This window comes from Panthera leo, chromosome E3 (genome assembly GCF_018350215.1).
Source record: "Panthera leo isolate Ple1 chromosome E3, P.leo_Ple1_pat1.1, whole genome shotgun sequence".
NCBI lineage: Eukaryota > Metazoa > Chordata > Mammalia > Carnivora > Felidae > Panthera > Panthera leo.
In genome coordinates, this window is record NC_056694.1 from 3,252,721 (window position 1) to 3,270,126 (window position 17,406).

A 17,406-nucleotide genomic window follows, 5' to 3' on the forward strand; every position below is an offset into this window, starting at 1 on the left:
TCTGCATCCTAGGCACCGCGACCCCCCTGGGCGCTTTTAATCCACAAATGCTGAGCGGGGAACGGGACCGTGGACTCGGTGGCTGGTGGAGGGAGGGTCTGAGGTCTAGCGCAGCCAGGGTCTGGAGCAGATGGGAAGAGAGTGTGACTTGTAGAGCCCAGTTGAGGGGCTTGGGCAAATTTTATGCGTTTTTATTTCTGCCTAACGAGATGAGCCTTCCAAGAGGAGAATAATGAGAGATCACGATGATCTTTCAACAGGACCATGCTCTGTTCCCACATGTTCTGGGCCGGGAGACTGTGGTCTTTGTTTCTTTACCTTGAGCCAAAAGATCCTTTCAGTTTCTGCGTCCTGTTTCTGAAACAAGCAACCTTCCTTTGCAGAAAGTTGGATGTCACCCCCAGGGTGCTAGTCCCCTCCTTCGAGGCCACTGGGGTTCTCATCCTCCACCGGCTCGCCAGGTCGCATCACTGCCTTTTCCGCAACACTTCTGATTCCCCCATTGCCTACTGTATATGTGATCAACCACTGGGTTCGGCACAGGAGGCGATGCCCAAAGCAACCTAATCCGCTTCCTCAGCCACACTGCCCCTGTGCACCCCATGTTTCACCACGCTCACTGTTTTCTCACAGTGCACCAGAGATTTCATAAACATCAGACCTTGCATGCTCCGTTTTCCGGGCGGAGAGTGCCTTTCTCAAGGCCCGTCCTTTTGGACCTAGTCCAGATGCCTCCTGACTTGAAGGCTTCCGTGCTTTCCTAGGACGGAGTCTGCCCCGTGAGTCTCCCGCTCCAGGGAGCGATTTGCCTGTATCCGTCAAATGAGTATCTCCCCTAGAATGTGACTTCCTGGAAGGCAGGCCATTTGGCACGTATATAGCTGGTCAATAACAGAAAGACAGCAAGAGTGGAAAATCTTAAAAATGGCGGTCCCGTAACAGACCAAGAGAGATTTAGCCTCCAAATGAATGAATAATCCATATGGGAAGGGATGCCTTTTTCTTTTTCGATACGAAGGATAAATGGGCTTGAAACATAGTGGTGTCTAAAGGGGGAGGGGCTTCTAGATGAAACCTTGCCTGAGTCTCACACGCCAAGTAACCAAAAAAGAAACCAGAGAAAGCTTTCATTAGCTATTTATCTCGGGATTCCTGGGAAAGCGTCACCCGTGGAATGAGATGATCCAGTCCACTTCTCTGCCTATGCCTTAAAGAATTCTCCAGAAGAAAATGAGAAATAGCCTAGTTCTTTTTCTTTCTGATGCCACTATTAGCCTCCAAAAACATTCATCACACTTCGCTCTTCTCGATGGCGTAATTGCCTGTGAATCATGAATGGCAGCTCAGGGTGTCTTTCTCTTCTCTTCTCCCTACTGTGCTCCTGCTGTTTGCCCTGCTGTCCTCCACGACCGCCCGGGAACAGTGCCTACCGCGCCCCCCCAGAATGTGCAGACGGACGCTGTGAATTCCACAACCATCCAGTTCCTGTGGAACCCTCCACCTCAGCAGTTCATCAATGGCATCAACCAGGGATACAAGGTACCCGGACCTGGCTCAGAACCCTGGGTGGCTGTCGTGCTGTGTTATGGTCTTGCGGGCTGCCCACCCCTCATCTCATCAAGAACCCATTGCACCAAGCTACGGTGTATGTCGACCTTGGTCGGGGCTGGGGGGTGGTCAGCATTTATCCAAGGTCTTGTCACTTCTACTGGTTCAGGAACTCAAATTGTTAGTTTTCAAGAGGACGTTTCAGATGCAACAGAGTAATTTCTTTTGAAAAAAGCCATTCGTTTTAAAATTACCAGTGGAAAACCTATCTCGATTGATTAGAATCAGCATTTGTACAAACCACTTCTTCCCGGCAAGGGGTCCTCTCGGAAGAACAAAGGGCACTGGACGCAAGTGAATGATATTTCTATCAAGTAAGGGCATTTATTCCTTCCCCCTCTGGATTTAAGGGAGAGTTCTGTTTATAGAACCGAGACCAGAGAATTTAGGGCACCTACCTGGACTGAAGTAGAGACACAGACCGATCCCCACCATCCAACCTCCTTCTGTCCTTAGCTACCAGAATATGTTACCTTCACAGGTGTATTTGGACATAACTTCCCAAAGTGTAGTTCATCTTGCCGACTAGATCAGCTTCTAGCTGGCCCGGGGTCCTGTGTTAATTTTACCTACAACGTATTCACAGGTGTTCTGCATTAGAAGGTAGACTTAGGGAAGATCTTCATGGGGAGGGGACTCTACCTAGTCCACTCGAATTCTTGGTAATTTCAGATTCGGAGGGTATTATTTCCTTAGACACGTGGTTCCCTTTTTTTCCCCATTTGGATTCAACTTACAAAAACACTTTTTGGTTTTCATTACGTGGCAGATGTAGCTAGAAATTTGTCCTGCCTTTTCTTCTTTTTTTCTTTTTTTTTTCTTTTCTTTTTTCTCTTCTTTTCTTTTCTTTTTGATTCCCCAGAAGAATCTACAGTCAGAAGCTTTTTTGAGAGAAAATCATAATGATCAGATCAACCAAGATGATTTTGCCTCCTTGGCTTTCCTGTCAGGTCTTATTGGCAAGACCAGAGGGTTCATTCGATGGCTCGACGTCGGTTTGATCTCTGTAAATACGCTTTGTGTCCTGAGGCACGTCAGCCTTCAGACCTAATTAGCCCTGCAAATGTTTGGCGTCACAGGAATTAGAAGTCCCGCTCATACATGATGTTGCCCGCATGTGAAAACAACATCCCTTAGAATATGTAGATGCACTATTTTTCTTCAAAACTGTAATCAACCTCCTAAAATTCTTTTCAGAAAAGCAGTGTGACATAAATCACAAATAATTAAGATTCATTCCCATTGAATCAGGGGGCTTCTTTTTGAGCCAGAGTAGGTGACTATCTGGAAAAAATATTTGTGTCCGTGTTTCGTTGTACTGATTAAGTTGAAGAAAGATGGTGTCGTCTTTATTGCTTAGTGTCTGAAAACACGTACATCCCGCATCATCTTTAAGTGAAGCGTAAGTGAAAGTTTGAGGAATGTCGGTTATTTCAAATTGAGTTAAAGTAGAGATTTTATTTATATGGACATGTATCAAATACATACAAATATATGATCTCAACAATCTACGAGATGTCTCTTAAAGTCAGTATGTTTAAGTGGGACTCTAAAACGTTAGACTTACAGAGTTTCTTGATCGTGACGTGGCTCTCTTTGAAGTTACGTCAAGCACAAAATAAGATTCTGATACAGACTTGAGAATGAAGACATACAATTAAAAAGGATTTCTTTCTCACCCTGTCCCGTCCCAGCTTCTGGCATGGCCCGCAGAGATCCCGGAGGCCATCACTGTGGTCACCATTGCGCCAGATTTCCATGGAGCCCACCACGGGTATATAACGAACCTGAAGAAGTTCACTGCCTACTTCACGTCAGTCCTGTGTTTCACCACTCCGGGGGACGGGCCTCCAAGCACGCCTCAGCTCGTACGGACTCATGAGGACAGTGAGTACCCATCTGTCGTGGTCGCACCAGCAGCCAAAGTCAGCCCTCCAGGAGGCCCGACCGCTGTCTCCTCCAGCGCTGGGCGGAGCCCACGGAGGGTCATCAGGAACCTCCATGTCCTCAGTGTTCGGGGTGCGTGTGCTCTAGGGAGATAGTCAGTGGAAAGTAATGGTAATGAGTGGTGGAAGGCGGTCCCTGGGATTGGAAGCCTGGCAGGCGGACAGAGCTCAGAGGGAAAGAGAAACAGTCTGGTCTCAGCCCTGTGGTCAGCCTTTCATCTTGCTGGTCCTCTCTTCCCCCAGATTTCAACTTCCAACCCCCTTATCTTCTAGAATGCCCTGCCAGGCCTCCCAGCCTGCGTCTTCCCTGACCCTCCCCGGGGCATCTCACCCTGGGCCCCTCTGAGCACCTTGACTCGGTGTTGTCTCTATCCAGTCAGTTCACACCAGCTCCTGCTCTGCCCTCAGACCAGATGACACTGCAGAAGGCATTATATGGAGAAGTCACCTGAGAAAATGACCACACGTGTACACAAAGGCACTGACATAGGGAGGCTCACAGCAGTTATTTGCAACTGCAAAAAAAAAAAAAAGAAGAAGAAAAACATTCAGATATTCCAGAGGGGTGTAACTGAAAAACTTATGGAATGACAATATACTAAATATTTCATCAGTTATTAAAAAAAAAGTTTAGAGAGAAAATGGTCATGATCTAATGATAAGTGAAAAAAATAATACACAAAACTGTATGAGATACAAATTTTATAAAAACATTGTATAAAACTTGTATAAAACTCCATGAGATAAGACCTTGAAGAAAATACGTCACATTTTTTTTAATGTTTTATTTATTTTTGAGACAGAGAGAGACAGAGCATGAACGGGGGAGGGTCAGAGAGAGAGGGAGACACAGAATCTGAAACAGGCTGCAGGCTCTGAGGTGTCAGCACAGAGCCCAACGTGGGGCTCAAACTCATGGACCGCGAGATCATGACCTGAGCCGAAGTCGGACGCTTAACAGACTGAGCCACCCAATATGTCACATTTTTGACGGTTATTATCTCTATGTGGTGTGATTAGGAATTTATTTTACATTTTTGTTTGGATTTTGCCGCATATCTCATTTCTACAGTGAGTGTGTCCTCTGTTTATAAGGACAGTTGAAACCAGTAGACATTTAAGACAGTGTCACCCAGGGCTGCCACTCGTCTGTCCTCCAGCTCAGGGTGTGGCCGGCCCCCTCTTCCACCGATGACCCCGATGGGCAGTGTGGCGGTGGGGTTCTGACCTCCCTGCTCCCTGTGACCTCAGCCTCTGCAGTGCTCAGAGGCAGCATTTATAGGGGTCAAGGCTGTCCAAAATGAGCTTCCTCCTCCTAGCTGCCATCTCAGAATCTTTCTGTTTACACCCCAGTTCTTCTCTCGGAGGAGGAAGAGTCTGACCATTTCTCAGATCTCCCTCATCCCTCCCTGACTGCCCTGACCTGCTGAGCTCCCAGTGAGCTCATTTCCTTCCCAGATAAACGATTACTTGGGCCCCTAACCTGTCACACTCTCCATAACCCAGCTCTCGCTCCACCCTGTGACTCCTGTGACTACCTTGCCCGTTCAATTCTGCAGGTGCCTCGACTGCATGGAGTGATAGGATTATGGGATTTGTCTTTTCAGCGAGTGGACAGATAACTGTGGATTGATTTGCAAATGTTGAGCCAGGCTTACACACTTGGAGTAAATCCCACTTGGTCACATTTTGTAATTATTTTTTATGTTGTTGGATTCTGTTTGCTGATACTTTGTGGGTGATGTTTTTGCATCCAAGTTGATGAGAGATACTGGTCTGCAGTTTTATTTTCCCGTACTTAATGTCTGCCTGGTTTTGGTGTCAGGGAAATGTGGACCTCATGAAATAAATTTGGTTGTTTCCCCCCGTCTTCTGCTTTCTAGAAGCAATTGCATAAAATTGGCGTCAATCCTTCTTTAACTGTTTGGTAGCATTTTCCAGTGAAATCCTCTGGGCCTGGAAATTTCTTTTGGGGGAGCGTTTCAGTTTCTCCCATGGTTATACTACTGTTCAGTTGTCTGTTTAATCTTGGTCTGGTGTCAGTATCTGTGACTTTCACGTGTGTGGATGTCACACTCCTGGCGGTAGTCCCTTCTTCCATGGCTGCAGGATATGTCATTGTGTTCCTTGTTCATTTATGAGAGTGGTGTTCTCCTTTTATATTTCTGTCATTCTTCCTAGAGATTTATCAATTTTGTTGATTTTTTTCTTGAGGAACCAACTTCTTATTTCATCGAGTTTTCTCTAATGTTTTCCTATTTTTGGTTTTGTTGATTTCTGCTGCTAATATTTCCTTCTGCTTGCTTTGGGTTTATTTTTTGATCTTTTTTTTTAAATTTCTTGATGTGGGTATTTAAACTATGGATTTAAACTCATTTCTATTATAAACAGTTGGTGCTATAAATTTTCCTCCCCACACTGCTTTAGCTGCATCCCACATACTTTGATACATCGTGTTCATATTTTGCTATAGTGTGTTTCATTTTCATTCAGCTCTATGTATTTTTATTCCTTTTGAGACTTCCTCTTTGGCCCACGAATTATTTAGAAGTGTACTATTTAGTTTCCTTGTGTTTGGAGATTTTCCTGTTGCCTTTCTGCTACTGATTTCTAGCTAGATTCCATTATGGTCAGAGAGCACACTTTGTACAGTTTCAATTCCTTTAAATTCATTGAAGTTTGCTTTATGGCACAGCACACGGTCAGTCTTGGTAAATGTTTCATCGCAAGTGCTTGGAAAGAATAATGTGCATTCTTCTGTGGAACCTGCTTTTCAGCTGCGAATGTTATGCAGCCCTTCCCCCGCCCTCAGAGTTTAGGATTAAAGGAGAACGTTGATCGCATTTAGCTCTTTCATTTAAAAAAAGGATGTGTGCCTATCTCATCAAGTCTTGTTCCTACTGTAATTATATCATAATTAAATGCTGATTGACTGGTTCATTCATCCATCTGTCCCACACAGAAACAAGTCTGCACACTTAACATTCACGTGTCTCTGGAATGCCCGCCATGTGCGAGGTAGCCAGCTGGGTGTCGCAAGGGTTACAAAGATAAGTCAGCACAGCCTCTGCCTTTGGAGCTTATGGCCTAATAGGACATGAGGGACGTGGCTGAGGCCAGCGCCACTGAGGAGGGAGGCCTGGAGAAGGGGCTGCAGCCGCCCAGCGAAGAGGGACAGAAAATCGGTGGGGTGTGGGGTAAGTCTTGTGAAGGAGGTGACAGTTTGACAGCTGAGCTTCTCACTCAGAGAATGGCTGAGGCCACTCCAGGGAGGAAAAATAGAACCGACAGTGGTAAGGAGAGTGTGCGAGCGTGACAGGGTATGACTTGTTGGGTGTGGCTGCAGTGCAGCACGGGGTGGGGGTGGGGGAGGGAATGAGCTGGGAAAACTAGCTGGGAGCTGACCCAGAAGAGTCTCAACCGCTAAGTTCAGGCACTTGGACAAAGACATTCTGGGTATTGGGGAACCACAGGAGGTTCTCCATTAGGGGTGCTATTTGAACAGATCTGTAGTTCTAGAAGCTCTGTCTGGGGGGTTTGTGATGGTTGGACTGGAGGTACGGGTGAAGGATGCTGGGAAGAAGGCACGAAATTACAAGAGCCCACCTCCAGGCTGTGGAGACAAGGGGCAATGGACCCTGAAGACGTGTCACGGGGAGTTTGGGTGCTCATTAATACAGGGGGACTCGTTAATAGAGGGGTGGAAAGAATCACCCAGGATGGCCTAACATGCTGAGGTTTATGTGACTGTCGATGAAGAAGCCAGCAGTGACGATGTGGAAAAGTGGTCTGGGGTGAGGACGCGGGGCTGGACTGGGACATACCGGGTGTGCAGTGGCTGTGGGGCATCTGGGCCCATGTGGCCGATGGGCAGCAGAGGGGCATCTGAAGTGAACTGGGGAGGCCTGGCAGTTCGCAATTGTGACCTTACTTTCCGAGAAAGAGTTAGGGAATATGTGGTCTAAGCACAGATGGAAACATTTGAATATGTGGTCTAAGCACAGATGGAAACATTTGAAATCAGTTCTACCCCAGGGTGTCTGTGCCGTAAGATCCCAGGCAGTTAAAGCCACCTAAGCACATGAAGTCACTCTAAGGATCAGGTGGGCAGATTGTGGGGCGGGGGTTAAAACAAGGGGGAAGCCACTGGGCTCTAGCCCAGTCACGCCGGACCTGCAGGTGTGGGGACTGAGGGTACAGAGGGGCACGCAGGGGACCCGTGTGGGGTCTCAGAGAAGGAGGCAGCCTTGTCTGGATGAAGGGTACTTTCTGCACTCATGTGTAGGAAAGCACAGCCCCCTCGTGTGTGTAGACAGGGTGGGGAGGGAGCTGGTGGGGGACACACTTGACGAGAACCCCCCTTGTAGCTCTCCATTATGTGTGTGTTTGCATTCTTTGGCAGAGGCAAGGCGCTGTCTGCTCAAGCCGCAGCCAGGTCCAGCTGGGTAGCAGACCTCTCTTCCCAGAGAATATTCATTAAAAACACTAAGTGGCGGGGGTACCTGGGGGGCTCAGTCGGTTGGGCATCCGACTTTGGCTCAGGTCACGATCTCATGGTTCACAAGTTCACGCCCCGCGTTGGGCTCTGTGCTGACAGCTCGGAGCCTGGAGCTGCTTCGGGTTCTGTGTCTCCCTCTCTCTCTGCCCCTCCCCCTCATGCTCTGTCTCTCTCAAAAATAAATTTAAAAACATTAAAAAAAAAAACCCACAAAGTGGCAGAAGATGACTCCTTTCAAACAAGAGAGAAAATTCCTGGCTCGATTCTTCACTAAAAAAAAAAGAAAGAAAGAAAGCCCAATTGTTGCTGGTTAGTGGACAGAAATGGTGGGGAAACATCCCATTAAGCTCTGTGGCCAGGAAATAGAACACAAAATGCACTTAGACCCACCATTAGTAGGTAAAAAGAGAAATTGGACATTTCTTTCTTGGGAATTGAGAAAACTGGAAGTGATATCATCTTTTGAGAGTTTTTTAATGGAGTCTCAATTTTTGGGGGGGAGGCAGGCAAGGAGCCTGTTTTTCCTGTTCAGAATGTGGACTGTCTCACGGAAAGGTGGCGGTCGGGTGCTAGCTTGCCCCCATGGGGGCCGTAGGGACGGCCTCCCTTGCTCTCTGGCTGACGGCACCTGCCTTAGCTCAGCAGCCAGCAGGCCCCCTTCCACAAAGCTCCCACGCGATGGGAACTCGGGGGCTGGGGAGGGGAGGGTGGGCAACACAGTAAAGAGGAAACAGAATATAAATTTTAAGCCCAGACATTGCCAGCTGCTTCCAGCAGAGCTGGAGGACAGCATATTTGGGCAGGAATCCAAGAAGCAGAAACACTGAGAGTATAAAAGGAGCAAAAAGCTTTCTTTGCTGCTCTATCGATTGAAAAAAAAAGAAGTCAGTTCAAAAATCCATCAGAATGTCTTTCTGGAAACTCAAAACTGGAGGAAGGTGAGCGCGTTTCGACAACTGTTCTATTTTACCGTCTTCCCTGCTCAGAGAGTGGCATTTGTCAGTGTTTGAGCTTATCCGTAAAAAGTCTTTTGAAAGTTCCACCCAGATAAGTGTATCTGCCGAGGCTGTTGCCATTTTTTTTTTTTTTTTTTTTTTTTTTTTCAAATTACAAGCTGTGTTAGGAAGCTTTGTCCAGGTACCAGCCGAGCACCACGTTCTGAATCCGCCGTCTGCAACCGAGGCTGGCCGTAGCCGGCACGGGGGTGAGGCTTCTCCGAAGGAAGCCTCCTCTGCTCTCTGGCCGGACGGCCAACACGAGTCACCCATGACTTCACGCTCTCCTATTTTAAGCTTGACATACTGCACTGTGTTGTTACTAGAAAGATCTCGGTGTGGCACGTTCGGGGTCTGACTGGAGGAGCCATGTGGGGCAGAGAGCTCAGTAGGAACCGGCTTTTTCCCCCGGGGGCGGGGGCCTGTGCCGGGGGACTGGGTTCCTCGGCTCCTCCCGGCTCCCCTCCTGTTTCTCCGGGCCTGGCGTGCCACAGCCCCTGCAGAGCGGGCGAGGGGTCCCTGGCCCTGAGGGTCCATGACCGTGGATTGTTCCCCTCACGCTGGGCTCCGGGACCTCTCGTCTGGGTGCCCCTCACAAGTGATTGTCGGGATATACTAGGGCAACGCAGAGCTGAGAATAGCAGCCGGTGTCAGGCAGCATTTCTGTGCCAGGGCCCTGCTGGCTGCTCTCCTTGTTTTATTCAGCTTTATTCTCACATTTGCCTGGCCCGGGGAGTTATTTTTATTGTCCCCATTGTGCAGAAAAGCAAACGAAGACTAGAGAGTGTGAGGAACTGCGGCGGGGACGGGCCTCGAGTCCGGCCGGCTGCTCGTTAAGCCGCTGTTCCACCCCTCGACCCTCTGGTGTCAGGAGAACGGCTGCACGGGGCAGGGCCCCTCACAGGCCGGATGCCCGGGTGCCAGGGGCTGCTTGTCGGGACCCAGCCAGCCTGGTGGTTCTCATTAGATCAGATCGAGGAGAAGGAGAGTGAAGTGTGGCATTCTCCCGCGGCCCGTCGCTTGGGTTCTCGGCGTGGCTGGGACGAAGCTGAGCAAAATAATTTACGTGCCCAGAGCCCAGACACCTTCCACCTCGAAATCCCTCACCCCCGCAGGATTTGTACTGGCGTTTCCTTCGGCTCTGGCCTGCGGGCTGCCCTTACCGGATTAGAACTTTCCACACAAATCTGACCCAAAGAGAAGGGACTCTTGTGCTAACAGGCGGCTTTGTTTTTAACTTATTTTTAGAACCAGGAGCTGTGGGACATCTGAGTTTCACGGAGATTCTGGACACATCCCTCAAGGTCAGCTGGCAGGAGCCTCTGGAAAAAAATGGCGTTATTACAGGTTAGTGTCCCTGTCTTCTGAAAAAGGAAATGCAGACTGTGTCCCAGCAAGGAGATGGCCTGGCCATACCCCGCACAGCCCTCCGGGTAGACGTGCACTGGCGGCCTCTTTGGGTAGCGGACGTGTCCGCCTGGCCATCGGCAGAGGGCGGAGGGCTCGGTCACCACGCCCGAGATCATGCCCCTGGGGCCCCACGTCCTTTGGGGTATTTCTCTGTGGGCCACAGCTTTCGAGTCGGAGGCCAGGCCTCCTTGCATTCTCTTAACGAACCTCTAGAGCCTTTGATCAGGGGGAATCGGCATTTTGTGGCACATCCCTTCACACACACCGTCCCCCTCGATTCTCGAGGCGATGCGGCAAAGTATGTGCCGATATCGTGATGGATTCTCAGAGGACGCTGAGGCCCAGAGGGCCCTCCTTCAGCAGGCATGCACCAGACGTCCACTGTGTGCGGACCCTTTGCTAAAACGCTGTGATCCGGCAGCGGCCGGGGCCCCGGGAGCCCCACGGGGAGGCCTGGGTGTCCTGGCTCGGGCTCCTTGCCCCTGGCCCCCCGTACAGGGCCTTCGGGGGACCCCGGGTGACCGGGGCGGCCAGCCTGCCCCGCCCTCAGACAGGCTCCTCTCTGACTTCAGGCGTCTCTGGGGAGCGGTTTGTCTTTTGTAGGGCTTTGATGATTTTTTTCGTATAGAAGAGGCTTCACCTTTTAGGTTCAGGCTTAATTTAAATTTTTTTTTTTTTTAACGTTTATTTATTTTTGAGACAGAGAGAGACAGAGCATGAACGGGGGAGGGTCAGAGAGAGGGAGACACAGAATCCGAAACAGGCTCCAGGCTCTGAGCTGTCAGCACAGAGCCCGACGCGGGGCTTGAACTCACGAACCGCGAGACCGGGACCTGAGCCGAAGTCGGCCGCTCAACCGACTGAGCCACCCAGGTGCCCCGGTTCAGGCTTAATTTAAATCTTGGCTTGAAAAAGCAATTCTGGGTTTGGTTTTAACAGCCATGCACGCTTCGGCCTCAGGTAAAGGTGGGAAGGACCGTGTCCCACTGTTTCAGGGGCTCTGAGGGCTTCAGTTCACCTCTCAGACCCTCCGTTTCTTTGTCTGGACAGTGGTACAGCCCTCGTGGGGCCGTAGGGAGGAGGCCCCGGGCGGCTGCGCGCAGCATCCATCCAAAGCCGTGGCCGCCACCGGCCCCTTCCGTTTAGTGAGCGCTTTGTGAAATGTCAAGCAAGCCACTCGTGTCTCCACAGCGCGGCCACGCGCCCTGGGACCCTGCCTACAGCATCTCCTGTCATGTCTGGGGCTCCTGCCTCGGCCCTCTAAGCCTGGATCCTGAGGCCTCAGGGGGACCCAGCTCCTGAGCGAGTGGTGTCCATCCTTCCTGTGCATCTGTGACAAACCTGTCCCTCGGCGGGTAATTCTGACGAACCTGGACCGCGTTGCCCCTCAGCGGATACTTCTGTAGCCTGACTGCCTGCAGAAGCCCACGGAGGCCCTCCTGTGCCCGACACTCCAGAAGCCCGCTCATGCTAGCCGTGCACTGGAGAGACCAGGAGTGACGTCCGTCCCCGCTGCCCGGCCTCGGGGCCACGTCCTAGACAGCAGCAGTGGCGACCCCGGGCACTTACCACAGGCAGGCACCTCAGCATTGCAGGATCCTGTTTAGTTTGGAACAAGCACACAGAGCACCTCTTACAACCCTTGTCTGAGACCCTGGTGTCGACGTCCCAGGGTCACGTGGCCGGCACGGGGGGACAAGTGTCTGTGTTGTAGCCTCTCCCTCCTCAGTGTGACGGCGGTGGGGTTCACACCATGTTCCTAACCCCGACCCAGGGGTTCCCGTCTTCCTGGGGTCATGGGCTCCCACCAAGTTTCTCCACACACCTGGCAGTTCTCTGGATGAGGTCACTTGGTGCAAAAAACTTAATTATATGCAAACAACTCAACAGCTGAATTTGAAATTAATGGAAGCCTACCTGCCTCTGTATCACCGACAACACCAGAAACCCAGCTCTGCAAAGACAGGATGTGGGCAAAGGCGTGTGGCATGCCATGGTCCTGAAATTGAGAACCGTGGTCCCCTGTGGACACAGGTGGGAGGCACCCAGCATCACTGTGTCCTCACGCTGTTTCTGGGGCTCCAGGCAGTGTCCCGGGTGCCCTAAGGCATAGCCTGGGGACTGCCTTCCTACCCTAAACTCCTCTGTTCCCTTCCGTTAGTCGGGAAACTTCCTGGTGCCAACCTCTCCTGCTTGTCCACAAAACACTACCTTGTCTCCTGAGCTCGGCCAGAGGCCCCTATAGACTGGTGTGCTGAGACCACGTCCCAGAGGGCACACGGGCCCCGATGCGGCCTCTAACCCTGACTTTCGACCAGGGTACATCTGTGGGTCTGGTTCTGCCCTCGGAGCTAACGTTTTGAAATGCCTCCTGTCAGCAACGTTGTCACTCCAGGAAAAGGGAAGAGTCACTATTGAAATTGGACAGCAGGACCCAGATCCGTTGTGTATCCGGCAGTCCCCTCAGCATCCATCAGGTCGCAGGTGTGACTGCGAAACGACAAAGGCCTCCTGCTGCCTGGAGCGAAGAAACTGAACAGAGTGTGGGTGGGCAGCGCAGGACCTCGTAGACAGCAGCAGCCGGTATAGGTGAACTTTGTTTTCTGCCACACAGAGGGAGGAAAAAGCAAAGCAAGCAGGGCCAGGGAGAAGCGCACAGAGGACGACTGCCCTCGGAAGCAAAGGGCGTCCGACTCAGATGCCTCAAGGTCGGCTCCAGTCCTGTGGCCGGAACGAGGCTGTGCTCAGCGCCGACTTCAGAGGCGAGGCGTCCACTTGTGCGTGCTTGGGCCCCGTGACCGCCGTGTCTCAGAAGTCTGGCCAGGGCTCCGTGGTGGACACGTATGGACCCGGAGACTTCCCTTCCGACAGAGACACAGTTGGCCCCTGCCCCGTCCTCTGTGAACGCACCCCACACCTCGCTCCTGGTGTAAATCTTCCGGCGGGCGCACGAAGTCACCGAGCAGAGCCGGCGTCCCCGGCTGAGCCGTGGTTGCCAGTACTCGCGATTTACGATCATCTGTTCTCGCCAGCTAATAGGGCTTAATGAACTCATTTTCGTATTTTATTTAAACAGATACCTGTGGTTACACGCAGCAGCCTCGTGTTGTTCAGCACGGAGCTTGGCCATCGGAGCTCCTGGCTGCTGGAGTCCTGGTGCTTTCCGGCACCGCCGTGACCTCAGAGCCACGGGCGGACGCCCCGCTTCCCCTGTCAGCCACGTGGTCCCCGTCTCGCTCTGTCCAGCTGCGCTGTCCCCTTTCCCACGCAAACTCTACAGCGTGCCCGGGTCCCTGCAGCTCTGGGGAGGCCTGCGGGGGAAGAGGGCCTACCGGAGCCGAGGCCCGACGGCCGTGGTTTCCTCGGCCTCACTGCACGGGCCCCCCAGTCACCTCCCCGGTGACCCCTGCCCTCAGCGAGGCCCTCCCCGGCCCAGGCGGCCCTGCCCTGACAGGTCAGCACCCTCCCTCGACTGGGCTCCCGGGGGGCGTGCCAGCAGCACCACAGAGTCTGCCCCGGGGTCCGGGGGGAGGATTTCACCAAGTTCAGCAAAAGGAAAGCCTGGTTTGTGGGCAGACCCGGCCTCCAGAGCCACCCACCATCCTTCTGGAGGCTCCCTGTCAGTGCAGCTGCTACTGGGACCGACGACAGCGGCACGGTGTGGTCCTCTGCGTGGGGCGCTCGGTGGCCGAGACGCCCGGAGGAAGCCGTTCTTTATCCGCCTCCCAGTCAATTCGCGGCCAGAAAGAGAAGGCAGCCCCGAGCAGGGGCGGCCTGCCCGCCGAGCAAATTGCCCATTGCGCCTATTGTAAATTCCAGCATCTTCCACTCTCCCTGCGTAAACTCTGATTTATGAGGGCCAGGATGCAGACAGACAGCTTGTGATTGGATGTACTGCTCTCTTGTAGAGAATTTACTTCAGATCAACAGAAAATTATTTCTGAAGCTCCTGCGGCCGTTCGTCTCCGTTAGGCGGCATCCGGAGCAGGCAGGAGGCCCGCTGAAGGGGACGGCCCCTCCTGCCTCCTCTCCCGGCTGGAGCAGGTGAAACGCCCCCGGGCCGGAGCCGCCAGGCACAGCCGAGCTTTCCGGCCCTTCCTGAGCAGATGCGTGTCGTTCGGTTTCGTTTGCATCCGCAAGGGTCGCGGCCCACCCGGCGACCAGGTGTGATGCTGACGGACTCCAGCAAGGCCCCCCCCACTGAGGACTCGAATCGCGGTTTGGGCTCCAGGTTGCCATGACGAGCAACATGCCGTATTTCCGTGAAGTTTGACGAAGGACACCTTTGAAACAGATCAAACTGACGGCCAAGCCCGTAGCATTTCGCGACGCCTCCTGCTGTACGTTCAGGGAAGACGCGGCCATCAGACTGCTCAGAGTCGTGCCAGGTGGAGCCAGGGTCAGGGCTTCGGCGACAGGGCCGTGCACGGGGGGCTCCGTGGGGAAGCACGCAGCCCCGGGCCAGCCCTAGAAACCCCTGGCCGCTCCCAGCAAGCCCACGGACCTCTCTGCCCCTTAGTTTTCCCCGCCGTAAAGGGGGTAGCGACGGCTCTGACCCGGAAGGTCCACTGTGAGGATTAGCTGAACTGATGTGCTCAGGACGCCCCCGCACACCAGGAACTGTGTGTTGGAAGCCAGTAATTTGATTTTTAATCGTACAGTTAGATCCAAATTCCGAACTGACAAAATGAAAAGAACGGGTTGGCCTGGCGCGCTGAGGAGGAGGGAGGCAGGATGTGGGGCGGGAGGTGAGGAGGGAGAGTCTGGGGTGTAGGGGGAGCAGGGCAGCCGGGCAGGGCGTCACCGGCGGGGCCCTGTGCAGGGGAGACGAGCGGGAGGCGGGCAGGCAGCCCACAGCCCACATGGGCGTAGCGGGGCACAGGGGCCCGGGCGGAGGTGATGTACGCAGAGGCACCCAGCGGCCAGTGGCCGGGACCCCTCTGCTGCCCTCCTGCCCGGGATGCCCCATCGGCACCGCCCAGCCGGGGGGCCTGGTGTCCGCGCCCCGGAGCCCCCGGCTGTGGGACTGCAGACAGCAGCTTCTGACATTAATTTTTTTTTTTCGAAATATTACAGTCCCAAGATGCTCTCTAAATTCTTATTTACCTGCAAGCACAAGTTTCTAACTATATTTATTGCCTTCATCAGAATGAGCTTTAAGACTCCTCTCAGTGCTTTGGTGTCCCGAGTTTATTGACTGGAAAGACAGAAGAGCAAGCATTTTCGGTGGTTCCCCTCCCCGGGGGGCCCGGGAGCGCTCTCCATCACTGTCTCCCTCTTCAGGAGCCGCTCTTAAGGGTCCCTAATCACATAAACTCCCCTCCACGGGGGGCCGATTCAGGATCTTGCTGAGGCTTTGTTTCCCTGAGCCAGAAATCACGGTGGAATCCGAGGCTGACTAAACTGTAATCGCGAGCCCCCCGCCCGCCCCCGCCCCAGATGGAACGGCGTCCAGGGGAAGGAGAAATTTCGCCAGGGAAACAGGAGGCTCAGAAGGTGGGGAGCAGTAGAAGTGGCGCCCGGGCCCAGAGGAACTTTTTAGGCAAAGCACTTTGTGCGGGAGAGAGCGTCGATCAATCATTTCATGAGGGAGAAAGTGGCAGTGTTTCCACAAATTAGTTGCAACCCAGGAGCTAGCTCCTGATTTAGAGCAGGGTATAATGAAAATACCAGCCTACGAAAATGGAAATATTGATGAAACGCATCCACGTTTTGACAAGAGTTGAAATCAGGCGCAGCAGGCTGGCGGCCATCACTCTTCTCTCCGCCACCCACCCAGCTCGGGGGCTGAGGTCGCCAAACCCAGGCAGCCAGCCCTCCAGGTCTGGGGGGGGGGGAGGGGGGACGGCACTGTGGGCCCGGGGGGGGGGGGTGCGGAGCGCTGGGCCACAGAAGAAGGGGCCCGACTCCGAGTTGGGTTTGGGCAGGCCGCGCGTCCTCCCGGCCCCCCGTGCTGTGGCGGGTGTTCAGACACAGAGCATCTGGCGCGCCCTCGGCTCCCGGGAGGCCCGGCTAACTCTGTTCTTGCTCCTAGGCTACCAGGTCTCCTGGGAGGTATACGGCAGGAACGGCTCCCGGCTCACCCACACCCTCAACAGCACGACTCGCGAATACAAAATCCAAGGACTGTCCTCGCTCACCACCTACACCATCGACGTGGCTGCCGTCACCGCGGCGGGGGCCGGCCTGGCGACCTCGTCCACCATTTCTTCCGGAGTGCCGCCAGGTCAGTAGAGCCCAGCTGCGGCTCGTCTGAGGACGTTGCCCTCAGAGAACGCCGACTCCTGGGGCTGAAGGCAGCTCCGTGTCCGGCTGCCGGGGACCTTCAAGAGAGGGGTGTCCGCTTCCTGCTGGCGGCGGGGTGGGAAGCGGGCCCTGTGGCCTGAGTCAGCCCCGTCCGCCAGCACCTGCTGTGGGGGGGGGGGGGGGGGGGGGGGGGAAATCCCGCCCCGGGGAGGGAGCTGGCCGCGGGGTGCGGCCCTCCAGGGAGACTGTAGTCAGGGCCTGCAGGGAAGACGGTGAGAGATGTGGGTGTGGGAACCGAGAACAGGAAGCATGAAACTTCATTCCCCGAACTGAACTACACAATGGAGACGGGTGGAGATAAGAAGAAGGAGTTGGAGGAGGTGGCAGCGGAGGAAAGATCTTGCAGACAGAGGGAGAGGCAGACGCGTCCCCAGGCGCCGGGGACTCAATTATCTTCCCGAACATGCAGCACGCTCGCTCCAGCCTTGGAGAATGGCACTCAGCTCTTTTCTCTCTAATCTTAAAGTTTCTGTTTAAAATACATGTTTTTCCTGGGAATTCACAAACCCAAGTGAACGCGGGAAAGTGCTGTGGGCTCTCGGTTCGACTCTAATTCCAGCTGTCAGTCTCTGGCCACTCACAAGATGCCAGTGTGCCTCGTGTTGGCTGGTCTTCGAGGGTTAGGCCCTGAAGCCCCCTCTGA

At 53.4% G+C, this 17,406-nt stretch overlaps 1 protein-coding gene across 1 annotated transcript in view; it reads left to right on the plus strand.

The window, feature by feature from the left end:
* Positions 1–17,406, plus strand: part of SDK1 (sidekick cell adhesion molecule 1) — a 531,480-nt gene that overhangs the window by 377,331 nt on the left and 136,743 nt on the right. Inside the window, exons 18-21 of the mRNA XM_042922245.1 lie at positions 1,424–1,539; positions 3,303–3,495; positions 10,296–10,394; positions 16,492–16,683. Of these exons, the coding sequence (XP_042778179.1) occupies positions 1,424–1,539; positions 3,303–3,495; positions 10,296–10,394; positions 16,492–16,683 (600 nt within the window). The remainder of the gene's footprint in view (positions 1–1,423; positions 1,540–3,302; positions 3,496–10,295; positions 10,395–16,491; positions 16,684–17,406) is intronic.